At 38.0% G+C, this 12,372-nt stretch overlaps 1 protein-coding gene across 1 annotated transcript in view; it reads left to right on the top strand.

Annotated features, from left to right (window-relative positions):
• Positions 1 to 9,769, top strand: part of CAMKV (CaM kinase like vesicle associated) — a 61,983-nt gene extending 52,214 nt beyond the window's left edge. Inside the window, exons 5-11 of the mRNA XM_087709277.1 lie at positions 510 to 652; positions 1,086 to 1,202; positions 2,125 to 2,200; positions 2,473 to 2,609; positions 3,626 to 3,704; positions 4,171 to 4,258; positions 8,522 to 9,769. Coding sequence (XP_087565403.1) covers positions 510 to 652; positions 1,086 to 1,202; positions 2,125 to 2,200; positions 2,473 to 2,609; positions 3,626 to 3,704; positions 4,171 to 4,258; positions 8,522 to 8,878 — 997 coding nt within the window. The 3' untranslated portion in view covers positions 8,879 to 9,769. The remainder of the gene's footprint in view (positions 1 to 509; positions 653 to 1,085; positions 1,203 to 2,124; positions 2,201 to 2,472; positions 2,610 to 3,625; positions 3,705 to 4,170; positions 4,259 to 8,521) is intronic.
• The last annotated feature ends 2,603 nt before the right edge of the window (positions 9,770 to 12,372 follow it).

A 12,372-nucleotide genomic window follows, 5' to 3' on the forward strand; every position in this document is an offset into this window, starting at 1 on the left:
ACAAACTCCTAAAATTACCCATTGGGTTCTCTTCTCATGCTGCCAGGGCCATAGGATTATGATGCTAATCCTTGCCCTTCCCTCCCTCCCCATCCCAAAATACAGCATGGCACTTATCAGAAACTCCTTAAATGTTAATGACACCATCTAGAAGGGGAAGGGAAAGTTTCCTTCTCATTATATTATAATTTCTTTTTTCTGCAGGAAAAGGCCATCACTCAGTCTACTGTTTTGGTTTCTTCTGGGGAGAAAAAAAACCCTTTCTGATTTAATCTCTGGCATCTTTAAATAATGCTGGGAAAGATTCTATTGTGATGACAATTAACATGTACCAAATCAGATGGATTCAGATATTGTTCTATTCTCTATTGTAAAGCTAATTTGTAGTAATGTGGAATGAGAATGCCAATTTTGGCTACATCCATTGTAGTTTGTAATACTAGTTGGCATTAACTAGTATTTTAGTTATCCAATTTCCCTGTTGCTTTTGTCTGTTGCCTTATTTATAGGGCCACTGGTCGAGAGGTATTTGATTGGATCTTGGACCAAGGGTACTACTCTGAGCGTGACACTAGTAATGTCATCAGGCAGGTCTTGGAGGCTGTGGCATACCTGCATTCACTGAAGATCGTACACAGGAATCTCAAGGCAAGTTGGATCATCTCCCTCTAGCCTGTATCTCTCGTTGGTGGTACATTCTTAGCCCATGTACTCTTCCTTCTGTTTATAAATTGCAATGCCTTCTCCCACCCACCCACCCAATTTTAGAAGGACATTGTATACATGATGCTATATATACTTACGGTAGTTGAAGGAATGGATAGAAACATCCATTTCAAATATCATGCCTTTTACTTTTCCCAGAAGCTTGAAGTGATTGTGTGGATGTATAAGCATGCGTGTAAACCAGGGGTCCCCAAACTTGGCAACTTTAAGACTTGTGGACTTCAACTCCCAGAATCCTCCAGCCACCTGATGTAAACATACAACTAGAAGGAAATAATGCTCCCATTCTGCAGTTCTTTCCTCTTGCCTTCACTCTGTCTTCCATGTGTTATTCTCTTTTCAACTGTTTCTGCAGCTAGAAAATTTAGTATATTACAACCGCCTGAAGAATTCTAAGATTGTGATCAGTGACTTTCACCTAGCCAAGTTGGAGAATGGGCTCATCAAAGAACCTTGTGGAACTCCTGAATATCTAGGTAAGAAACGGCATAGGAATCAGGACAACATTACAATGAATAAACTATAGGAACAGAAAATAACCCTCCTGTATCTAGTCATAGACTTATTTCCAATCAGATGCCTATAAAAAACTCATAAGCATAAAACTCCTTCCCTGTTTTTGGTCTATAGCAATTTACCTTTATGTATTACCTTCTGCCTTGCTGCTTGACCATGAGTTCCCCGTTTTTTCCATAGATATTTTGTGCGGAGAGGGAAAACTGTAAGCTCTGATATTGTTGCCTGGCTGTGACAAGCACTTGTGGTCCCTACAGATTCTTTCAGTGGGAATGCAGCCCATGACACAAAAATATTTCTCTAAATAGGGTTGATTCAGTACAATTTTTCAGTTGACATTTTTCAACATAGGGAGCAACTTCCATATATTCCAAACCATTCCTCACAGAAAGTTACGCATATGCTATGATTCAATTATATACACTCTAAACGGGCAACTTGTAAGCTGTAAAAACGGGAGAGAAGATTTGAGCGCAAATGACTCCTAACATGGATTTTAAATATTTCCAAAATGATTAACTGTTTAAGGACACATTTTTACTTCTATATCACAATTCCATCTCCATCCCACAATATATATGCGTGTGTGTGGTGTGTGTGTGTGTGTGTGTGTGTGTGTGTGTGTGTGTGTGTGTGTGTGTACTTAAAATGCCTCTAGGGAAGATTTTAATGTACCTTCTTCATAATGCTCATTCTATAAATTCTCACAAAATAGTTTGCAATAGAATTAAGAACAATGCCAAAGCATTTTGTATTTAGCCCTGCCAAGATACATTTCCTGAAATGTTGTCTACTGAAATTGTGATTGTAATGTGTAATGTGTTCAGAAAAACATGTGCCTGTCTTCTGAATAGTCTTCATCTTCTACAATTGTCCTTTCAGCGCCTGAAGTGGTGGGGCGCCAACGATATGGGCGGCCTGTGGACTGCTGGGCTATTGGTGTGATCATGTATATTCTGTAAGTAAAGAAGGATCATATTGATGATGGGGAGGAGAAGGAGGAAGGTACAAACATAGAATGGACATCAGGAGAAAAATATTGTTGCAGAATAAGCAGTAGAACGTTCTTATGAAATAAGTCTGCTACAGCAGCTGAGCCTTCCCCAAATTTGCTGGGATTGCAGTTTTTAGAATTACTAATGAGTAGCTACTACAATGCTAGATTGACCATGCTGGCTGGGAATTTGAAGAGGAATATTTAGAATCTGAACTTCTTTTTCTATGCTGTAGCCTGTCAGGAAACCCACCCTTCTATGAGGAAATGGATGAGGACGATTATGAGAATCATGACAAGAACCTATTTCGTAAGATCTTGGCTGGAGACTATGAATTTGATCCTCCTTATTGGGATGATATCTCACAGGCAGGTAAGGCTGTGAGAATGGTGGAAGCAAGTAAAAGAAGTTGCACACTGTAACCCAAAATGTTAAGGGTAAATTTCATTTCATTTCATTTTATTAAATTTGTATGCTGCCCTATTCCTGAGAGACTCAGGGCAGCTAACAATAAAAAGGGAGGGGATACAAAAAATAAAATAAAAAAAAACAATTTAAAATTCTACAACAGCCGTAACCTCGAATGGGGCTGGATAGTTCAACAACCCCAGGCCTGCAGGAACAGCCAGGTCTTAACTGCTTTGCGGAAGGCCGGAAGAGCAGTAAGGGTCCGGATCTCCACGGGAAGATCGTTCCAGAGGGCCAGAGCAGCCACAGAGAAGGCCCTCCCCCGAGGAGTCGCCAGCCGACATTGGCCGGCAGATGGAATTTGGAGGAGGCCTAGTCTGTGGGATCTAATAGGTCTTTGGGAGGTGACTGGCAGGAGGCGGTCTCTCAAGTACCCAGGTCCGATACCATGTAGGGCTTTAAAAGTAACGACTAGCACCTTGAAGCGTGTCCAGAGACCAATGGGCAGCCAGTGCAGCTCGCGGAGGATAGGCGTAACGTGGGTGTACCGAGGTGCACCCACAATCGCTCGCGCGGCTGCGTTCTGGACAAGCTGAAGTCTTCGAACACTCTTCAAGGGCAGCCCCATGTAGAGCGCGTTACAGTTAGTTATGTAAGTTCACTTAGATTCTTAGCTCAGCCGTCCCAATCATTGCATCCTCTTGAATATAATTTCCAATACTCCCAAGTTACTACCTTTCTGGCAATTTTTAACAGAAAGATTGTGACTTCCCAAGGCTGTTTTTATATACTAAAAGGAGTCAGTCATACTAAATTACTTCAGGGTAGTATCTATTTTGGGCTGAAAGACACACATTTTTTAATGAACTCGTAGTCCTTTCAGAATTTCTGTGTTGCAAAGCCATTGCAACATTTGCTGTCACATTCATTCCCACTGGTGCCATTTAAAAGTCTTCTTCTTCTTCTTCTTCTTCTTTTAGCTAAGGACCTAGTAGCCCGTCTGATGGAGGTGGATCAAGACCAGAGAATTACAGCAGAAGAAGCTATTTCTCATGAATGGTGAGAGCCCTATAGTTGCTCCATAAGGAAAAAAAAAGAGTTCTAAAGACAAGTACACAATGCTGAGAAACATGAATAGGGGCAATATAAAGTCCACGTCTCCATGTTCAAAAGGAAGAGCTCAAGATGTTCACATTTCATAACATTTACAATGTGAATTGTTTTGTACTGAGAACTAATTGCCGCCTCTAGCCTTCCTATTCAGGACCTACAAACTAGGCCAGTGTTTCTCAACCTTGGCAACTTGAAGATGTCTGGACTTCAACTCCCAGAATTCCCCAGCCAGCATTCGCATTCGCTGGCTGGGGAATTCTGGGAGTTGAAGTCCAGACATCTTCAAGTTGCCAAGGTTGAGAAACACTGAACTAGGCCATTAACTAAAGCAAAGCAAGACATTTAGACTAAAGAGGGGCTATGATGAAGTGACATAACTGACTGGTTTGTTTGTTTTTTCTTTTGTCTCCAGGATTTCTGGCAATGCAGCTTCAGACAAGAATATAAAAGATGGCGTATGTGCTCAGATTGAAAAAAACTTTGCCAGAGCAAAATGGAAGGTAATGTATTGCTAGCAAAGGCCTCCTCTTGCAAAAGCTTATGACAACTTTACTCTGCATGTGAGGAAATGCATCCAGAACTTCTTCTTTCAGTCTCTAGGAAAATCTGTGTGTTGGTTTTCTTTCAGAGGGCTAGAACTTGGTGAAAGAATTATACTTCACCACAGATAAATAAGAAATCAAAATAACTTTGTCCATTTCTCACAATAAATATAATAGCTGGACAATACAGGTCATCCTTGACTTACAACATTTCATTTAGTGACTGTTCAAACTTACAGCAGTGCTGAAAAAAAGAGACTTATGACAATTTTTTGCATTTAACAACCATTGCAGCCTATACCTGTAGTCCCGTCAGAGGTGAAATCCAGCAGGTTTTGACAGGTTCAAAGACAGGTTCTGGAGAACCGGTAGCGGAAATTTTGAGTAGTTTGGAGAACAAGCAAATGCCACCACTGGCTGTCCCCAGAGTAGGGAGGGAATGGAGATTTTGCAGCATCCTTCTCCTGCCATGCCCACCAAGCCACACCACGCCCACCAAGCCATGCCCACAGAACCGGTAGTAACAGAATTTGAATTTCACCACTGAGTCACATGATCAAAATTCTGATACTTGGCAACTGGTTCATATTTATGATGGCTGCAGTGTCCCTTCTGCCATGTGATCCCCTTTTGCAACCTTCTGACAAGTCAATGGGGAATCCAGGTTCACTTGTCAACCAAGTTACTAAATTAACAACTGCACCGGTTCACTTAACAATTGTGGCAAGAAAGGTTGGAAAATGAAGCAAAGCTCATTTAACAAACGTTTCACTTAGCAACATAAATTTTGGGCTCAATTGTGATGATAAGTTGAGGACCACCTGTAGTGTGATAATGTTTAAATGGAAAGCTATAGTTTGATTAGGTGGAAACGCCTAATTGACTTTGGCTGATCTGGAAAAGGTAAGCAGGCTCAAACTTCCTTAGGATCTAATCAGAGATTATTAAGAAATACCAGGTTTGAACCCTGCTGAAAATGATCTACATATTCTGCTCCATCTAGAATATTATGCAGCTCTATAGCATTTTCCACAGCCTTCTGCCAAAAGAGGTTAGAGAGAATACTGTCTAGAAAATCCTTGTGTTATGGCACCAATGTTCTAAACATTACTAGGTTCAAAAATGCTGGAATTTTGAAACTCTGCCAGATAATTATTACTTTATTGTTAATTAATTAACTAACTAATAAACTAAATGATAAATTAGATAAATATCTTGTTTATCTGTTTTATAGCTTTTTAATGTTTTTAACATTTTCAATAATAATATTTAATGTTTTAGTTTTGTTGCATGCTTGCAGTTGCACCCAGAATCACTTACTTGTGAGATGAACAGTTAAAAAAAACTAGATAACTAAAATAAAATATACTGTATTTCACATCTTAACTTCTATATCACAAAGTGCCGTACAAACATGCAGCCTTGAACTTTATAACAGGAAATGATAAACATTTTTGATGGAATATAGATTATCAAGTTGATGGTTTACAGAGTCAGCATATTAGCCCCCAACAATCTGGGTCCTCATTTTACCCACCTTGGAAGGATGGAAGGCTGAGTCAACCTTGAGCCTGGTGGGATTCGATCTGCCAAATTGCAGTCAGCCGGCAGTCAGCAGTAGCAGCACGAAGTACTGCACTCTAACTACTGTACTATAGTCATTATACATATATCTTTCATAATATACTCAAAATATTATTTGAGCCAGATCATTTGTGCCTCAAATAAGAACACCGAATTGATTTTTCCCCCATTATTCATTTACTTATTTCCTTGGTCACCTATGGTATTCTTAGGAGTCTCATCCAACATCTAAGTTCAAAAGCATCAATACTCTTTCTAACACTCAAAGTTCTTTAAGATGCAACTTTCACACTATTAGAATATTACAGGAAAAAACATTGCCCACATTATTCCTTATAGGCATGCATGGCATCGGAATATTTCTTCATTGTTACCCTACCCCATGCTAATCTGCGATGTATTTCTTGGCTGCTGGTTTCTTTATTTAACCCTAAAAGGCAGAAGCTATCCACTATTTCAGTTTCTTCATTGTCATTCTAAGGATGGTTGCTTTATCTGCAGTCATTAATCTAGTCTTTTCTATGTTTATTCTTAGTCTCATTTTTTTCACTGTGCTCCTTGACTTTCATTATTAGAGCTTGCAAATCATTTGCATGTCAGGCTATTAGCATAGTGTCTTCAATATAACGCAAGATATTGATGTTTCTTTCTCCAATTTTAAAAACCATTCTTAACTTTTTCTTTACCAATCCAGAGCTATCTAGTTTGGATTGTTTTATGAGGACTATGGCTTCCTGTGATATTGTGATAATAAATGTTCTAGCTTTATACCAGTGGTAGTCAACCTGGTCCCTACCGCCCACTAGTGGGCGTTCCAGCTTTCATGGTGGGCGGTAGAGGTTTGCTGTAACGCTGCTTTCTAAATTTTATAAAGTAAAGTTACTTCCCTACTTCATAAATCACCATTACTGTGGAACCGGTGGGCGGTTAGAAAATTTTACTACTGAGATACAAAAGTGGGCGGTAAGTATAAAAAAGTTGACTACCCCTGCTTTATACCATCAATTGCTTTTATAAACAATGAGGCTCATACTCACTTTTGAGAAATATGCTTTTAATTTCTCAATTATTGAGTGGGCATCAGCAATAATATTTGATCTTTATTTTTTTCTAAAACTATCTTGAATACCTGGCATCTCTCTTTCCTTATAATTGATCCAAGATAATCCTAAGAATTCTTTTACTAGCAAGCGAAAATAAGGAACATGTATGATACTTTCCACACTCTGTTAAATCTTCTTTCTTTACTATTGGTTTGTAGACTGTTTTTTTTCCCGACCATGAAAACAATGTTGCTCCTTCTTTCTTTTTATGTTCTTTGTAGCAAACAGTATGATTTTTTGAGTAAAAGTGTAAATCTCATTCCATTCGATTTGCTGGTGCCAAAGATGTCAATTGTAGCTAATTCATTTCATCTTTCATTGTATTGAGCTTTCCCATGTTTATGCTTATGTTTCATGTTTTCACATGTAATTATTTCCAGCTTCGGATTTTCTTTTTCTTCTTCTTCTTTTCCTTTTTTTTTGAATGGCAGCCTCAGCCATTCATACAATCTGAAGACTTTAATCTAAAAGAGTCATAAAATACCATTGTATTGTATGCTGGAAGATCCTCAGCTCTTCCTCAATAGTATGTTGAGTACCATCCCATTTGAGAGGCCCATCAATCTGCATTACATAAACACTCCCTTTATCATGTCTACCAATGTGGTTTCCTTGGCAAAATACAGGAATCATTTGGTTTTGCCTTCTCCCATGATTATTATCCACATTTTAATTATTTTCTTCTGTTATCACATTAAAAATAAAAATAAAAATTACAACCTGCTTGGGGATACACCCAAGGTTTTCAGGAATCATATGCAATTCTGGAGTCTACTCTCTTTTACTTTTTAAAACAAGTAATTCATATTTTATATCAATTTATTAATCACTGGGATAATTTCTGAAGAGAATATTCCCTGGAATTTACTGATGTCATAGACATTCTACAAACCTTTCTTAAAAAATGTTTCTCATCTGAACGATATGAAGAATATATTAGTAGATCAAGCATTTCTATTAACCTAATCCTGATAAAATACTAATATTCTTATATTACAAATATGCATTTAAGTATTTTACAGTAATTGCATGTTCCATATACATTTATTTCTCACTATGCCTTGTCTGATTTTTATTAACCTCAATAAATCAATGTATTTAATCCCTCTATCAATATTAATTTTCCTGTCTCTTTATGGGTTTAAAAATGGCACAATTAAAAAAACAGTATCTAAAAAACTTACATTGAATGACAGCCATAAATTGCCATTTCTAAAGACCGCTACTTGGATTAATCATCATCAGATAAAGTACAAATCACGATACATTAGTTTTACCTTGTTATTTGCTTTCTGATGCTTTTACCCTTGAGGATCTATTATAAATCCATTCTTTTCTCAAGTGTTTATCTGCTGTTACGGACGCTGACAGCACATTTAAAAATAAAATGTGGAACTTCCAATGTGAATATATCAAGGTTACTTTTTTTTTTTTAAGCCAAGAGGTCTGTGGGGTTGTGTATTCTGAACTGGGGTTATGAAACATTAAGGAGACATTAAGATCTCAAAACCATGTTTTTCCTGGCAACCCACAGAAAGCTGTCCGAGTAACCACAATGATGAAGAGACTCCGAGCGCCAGAACACACAGATGCAGCCAAGCCAACCCCTCCCACTGCTGCCACAACAGATGGTGCTGCTACAACACAGCCCAACAACACCGCGCAGGCTAAACCTGAAGCAGATAACACAGCTCCAACAAGTGAAGCTGCCCGGGTGGCCACAATGGTATCAGCCCCTGCAGAAGAAAACCCAGAGGGAAAAACATCCACAGCTCCAGCAACTAAAGCAGAAACATCAACAATGACATCAGCAGGTCCAGCGACATGCAACGGGGAAGGAACCACAGCCCCCAGTGCCACCCCTGAGTCCTGGAATGAGGAGACTGGCTGAGTCAGAGAGGAGCCAAGCAGGGGCAGGATTGTACCTCTCGGTGTTGTATCTCTCTTGTAAATAATCACCGGCATGGTCCCTCCAATGTCCTGGCTTCCCAATCATCCCCTCTGTGTGTGGCTGTCAGTTTGTCTCACTTTGTGTTTCTCCAACAGAGTTTCTATTTTTTATGTGACACAATCCAGAGTGACCCTGATGGGCTCCAATAAACAAATGCTGTGGAGGCCCAAACCATTGCATGAAATTCTCTCGTTTCTCTCCCGCTCCCCCTTTGTCCTTTTCTTCTCTTGCTTTCTTTTTCTTTGTGGATTTTATTTGTTTTGTAAGTACAACTGTCCTAAAGGTACTTTTAGTTATTTTATGCATTCCTGACACCACTTTCAAGACTGCCGTCTTCCCAGACATTCAGTCAGTCAGTCAGTCAGTCACTCACTATCCAATTTCTCGGCTCTTGGGGCATCACTAGAAGAGGCTGAGGCAAGCAGATGAAACACAGAAATCACATTCTTCAGCTGACCCACCTGTTGTACCATAGGGACATAATAAATCAACAGTCCTTACAAAACTCCTAACTTTAATTAGGTATTATGTAAGTTCATACTACCATAGTTATTCAGTAGAAAAATTCATTCTCTCTCTCTCTCTCTCTCTCTCTCTCTCTCTCTCTCTCTCTCTCTCTCTCTCTCTCTCTCTCTCTCTCTCTTTCTCTTTCTCTCTCTCAGAAATCTCTCAGAGAGAGAGAGAGATTTTTATAGATTGATTATTTGAGTCTTTCCTCTGGACAGATGAAAGTTTTAAATATCACTTATGAGTAGACTGCGGTAATGAAGATGAAAGACAGCTATGATTATTACTTCAGATTTACTACCTAAGGAGTCAGGATAAACAATTATGTTGTAAACCTGGAATACAGAAGTCCAGATTATCAGCAATAGTTGTATGAACAAGAGCAACTTTAGCATACCTGTAACATGTATTAACGCCAATTAGCATTGCAGCAAAGACAGATGGATCACAATTTGACCAAATTTTACCTAATAAATTCCATAGGGGTCCATCTGAATGAACATTTATGTAAGCTTTTTTTATACTATGAAAGAATCATAATGACTTGGAAACAGGCTGGTCAATGTTAGGTAGAGAGACCAAATACAAGTGAGAATGCATTGCTAATATTGCTCTCTACATTTATTGTATGAATGAATAATTTCTGTAATCACAATTTTTTTTGCACCTACCTAAATTCCTTCAGAAAATTCCCTTTTTATGACATTGTAACCCCTTAATTCGGAGTAGAGTAAGGGCAACTAGATGGACATGAATACCTTCAGTGACACAACTTAAATATTTTATTTGGTGGAAATAACAGCTTTCTGTGGAAATGAATTTCAAAAACAAATTGATGATAGTTTGTAGGGCAGAACATACAAAAAGAAAAAAAGGGATCAGGAAGTACATGTAATGTTGGTACAAAAGATTACACTCATACATACTAATCACAGAGAAAACTCCTAAAGTGCACCAGATAAACAACTAATTTGCTAATAGGTAATAGTGATTAATATGCTCCTTCTCCTTTTTTTTCTTCATCCTGAAACAAAAACACCATATTCCAAAAATTAATATTCCCGAGACAAAACAAATATTGCAATTGCATTTGTGTAATTACTATTATTTCCCATTTAACACAATATTCAAAAATATTGTGAATTTCTATAAAATATTACTAATTTTATACAGAATTCCTGTCCATAAACTAATATTTTTTTCAGCTGTAAACAAATGACTATGGTATGGACATAGCATCTGTCCAGGAGTCTGACAGCTTCGCCCTATGTGTATCATTAAGTCATATTGACAAACACAGAAATAAGTATACAAAATGTATCCATTTGAAAAGTCTAATACATTTTGTGTTTTTAATGGGAAAAGCATGCTGTTTTTCTCAACAGAGATACTCTGATATTCTTGCAAGCAAAACTGCCCTCTTCAAAACATGACATTTTTCAGTTTATCCTTCACCCAATTCATAGACAAAGAAGAAACTAGAGTTTTTATTATATTTAGCATGTCAAACATTTGGCATCCCTATATTATAGAATCCCATGTCATGGATTTGTTCCTCCCTGGCAGAAGGATCTAACATTTGTAGATAACTTTTAACATTAACAAGAAATTGCAAGTGTATGATATGATTTCCCCCTTAAAAGTCTTCTCCTAATTTTTGATACATGGGTAGCTTGCAGGCCTGTTTGGCAATACATGGAACGCCTGATTCAGCCCTGAGCATAGAACCAGCATCCTGTACCATCATTGCTTCTGCTTATTCCAGATGTTTGTTGAGGTCAGTCACAGAAAACTGCCTCAAGGTTTTTATGCACATTTACCTCTGGAGATGGACCCCAGATGGATTGTTTTGATATCAAGATTTATTTGTTTGTGTGTCTGTTTTTCAGGAGAGGGGTTCTGGGTGATGTACAATGTAATCAATAAAACATTAAAATCAGAATAAGTTAGGATTAAAAGTTTTAAAATGATAAAACAGAAAATTTTCAGAAGTTGAAGAATTACAAGATAGTGATTAGCAGCTGTTCATACAGCCAGGGTGGTGGTGTTTCTAATGGGACCAGCCAGTCCCATTATTGTTTGGGCCTCTATATCCCCCTCACAAGGCTACACAGCCAAGTTTTGACCCTTTTGAGGAAGGTCAGTGTTCTCCATCTACAGCTCGCCAACTCACTGCAGCCTATTCACCATGGCCAACTTACCATAGGACAATTTGCCACAGGACAAGTCACTATGGGACAATTCAACAATTCAATATAATTATTTAAAATAGTTTAAAAATTATTTTAATTTTTGTCATTCACATTTCATTCTGTCTCTCCTTTGGCATCTTTTTTTAAATGATTCTATTCTACTATTTCTTTGATATTAGTGCAAACTCTTGTGCCATGGTGTGCTGTTCCATGATGAGTTGGCCATGTCAAATTGTCCCACAGCGAGTTGGCTGTGGCAAGTTGGACATGGTGAGTTGACTGTGGCGAGTTGTCATAGATCCCATGAGCAGACTAGGCTATAGTTCCTGTTGCAGAATTCAGTGAAGTCTCAAGGTTTCTCCTACTGTAAAATTTAGACAAAATCTGATTCACTTACATAGTAATTATTTACCGAGTTTAAGCATCAAGTTATGCCAACATATAGTTTTTTAGGTTAGTATGTTGTATAGACCCTGTTACTGTGCTTTGTAAAATATGATTCAAGGCTTGGTATATCAGAATTAGCCAACTGGGATTTATTCACAAAAACACAGCTTAGTGCCATGTGCAAACCCAATCCTTATGTTTAAAAAATGCAATTCTATAACATCAACAATCTCAAAGTTGTTAGATTTTCATAACACCCAAATCCTCAAGCCATATTAAACATTAGCAGTGACTACTTGGAATTTGATATATTCATTTGCGAACAAAAACTGGTTCCTAACATCGTAT

Source organism: Thamnophis sirtalis, unplaced genomic scaffold (assembly GCF_051295495.1).
Source record: "Thamnophis sirtalis isolate CommonGarterSnake01/CBP01778 unplaced genomic scaffold, rThaSir2_p1.2 scaffold_3, whole genome shotgun sequence".
Lineage (NCBI taxonomy): Eukaryota > Metazoa > Chordata > Lepidosauria > Squamata > Natricidae > Thamnophis > Thamnophis sirtalis.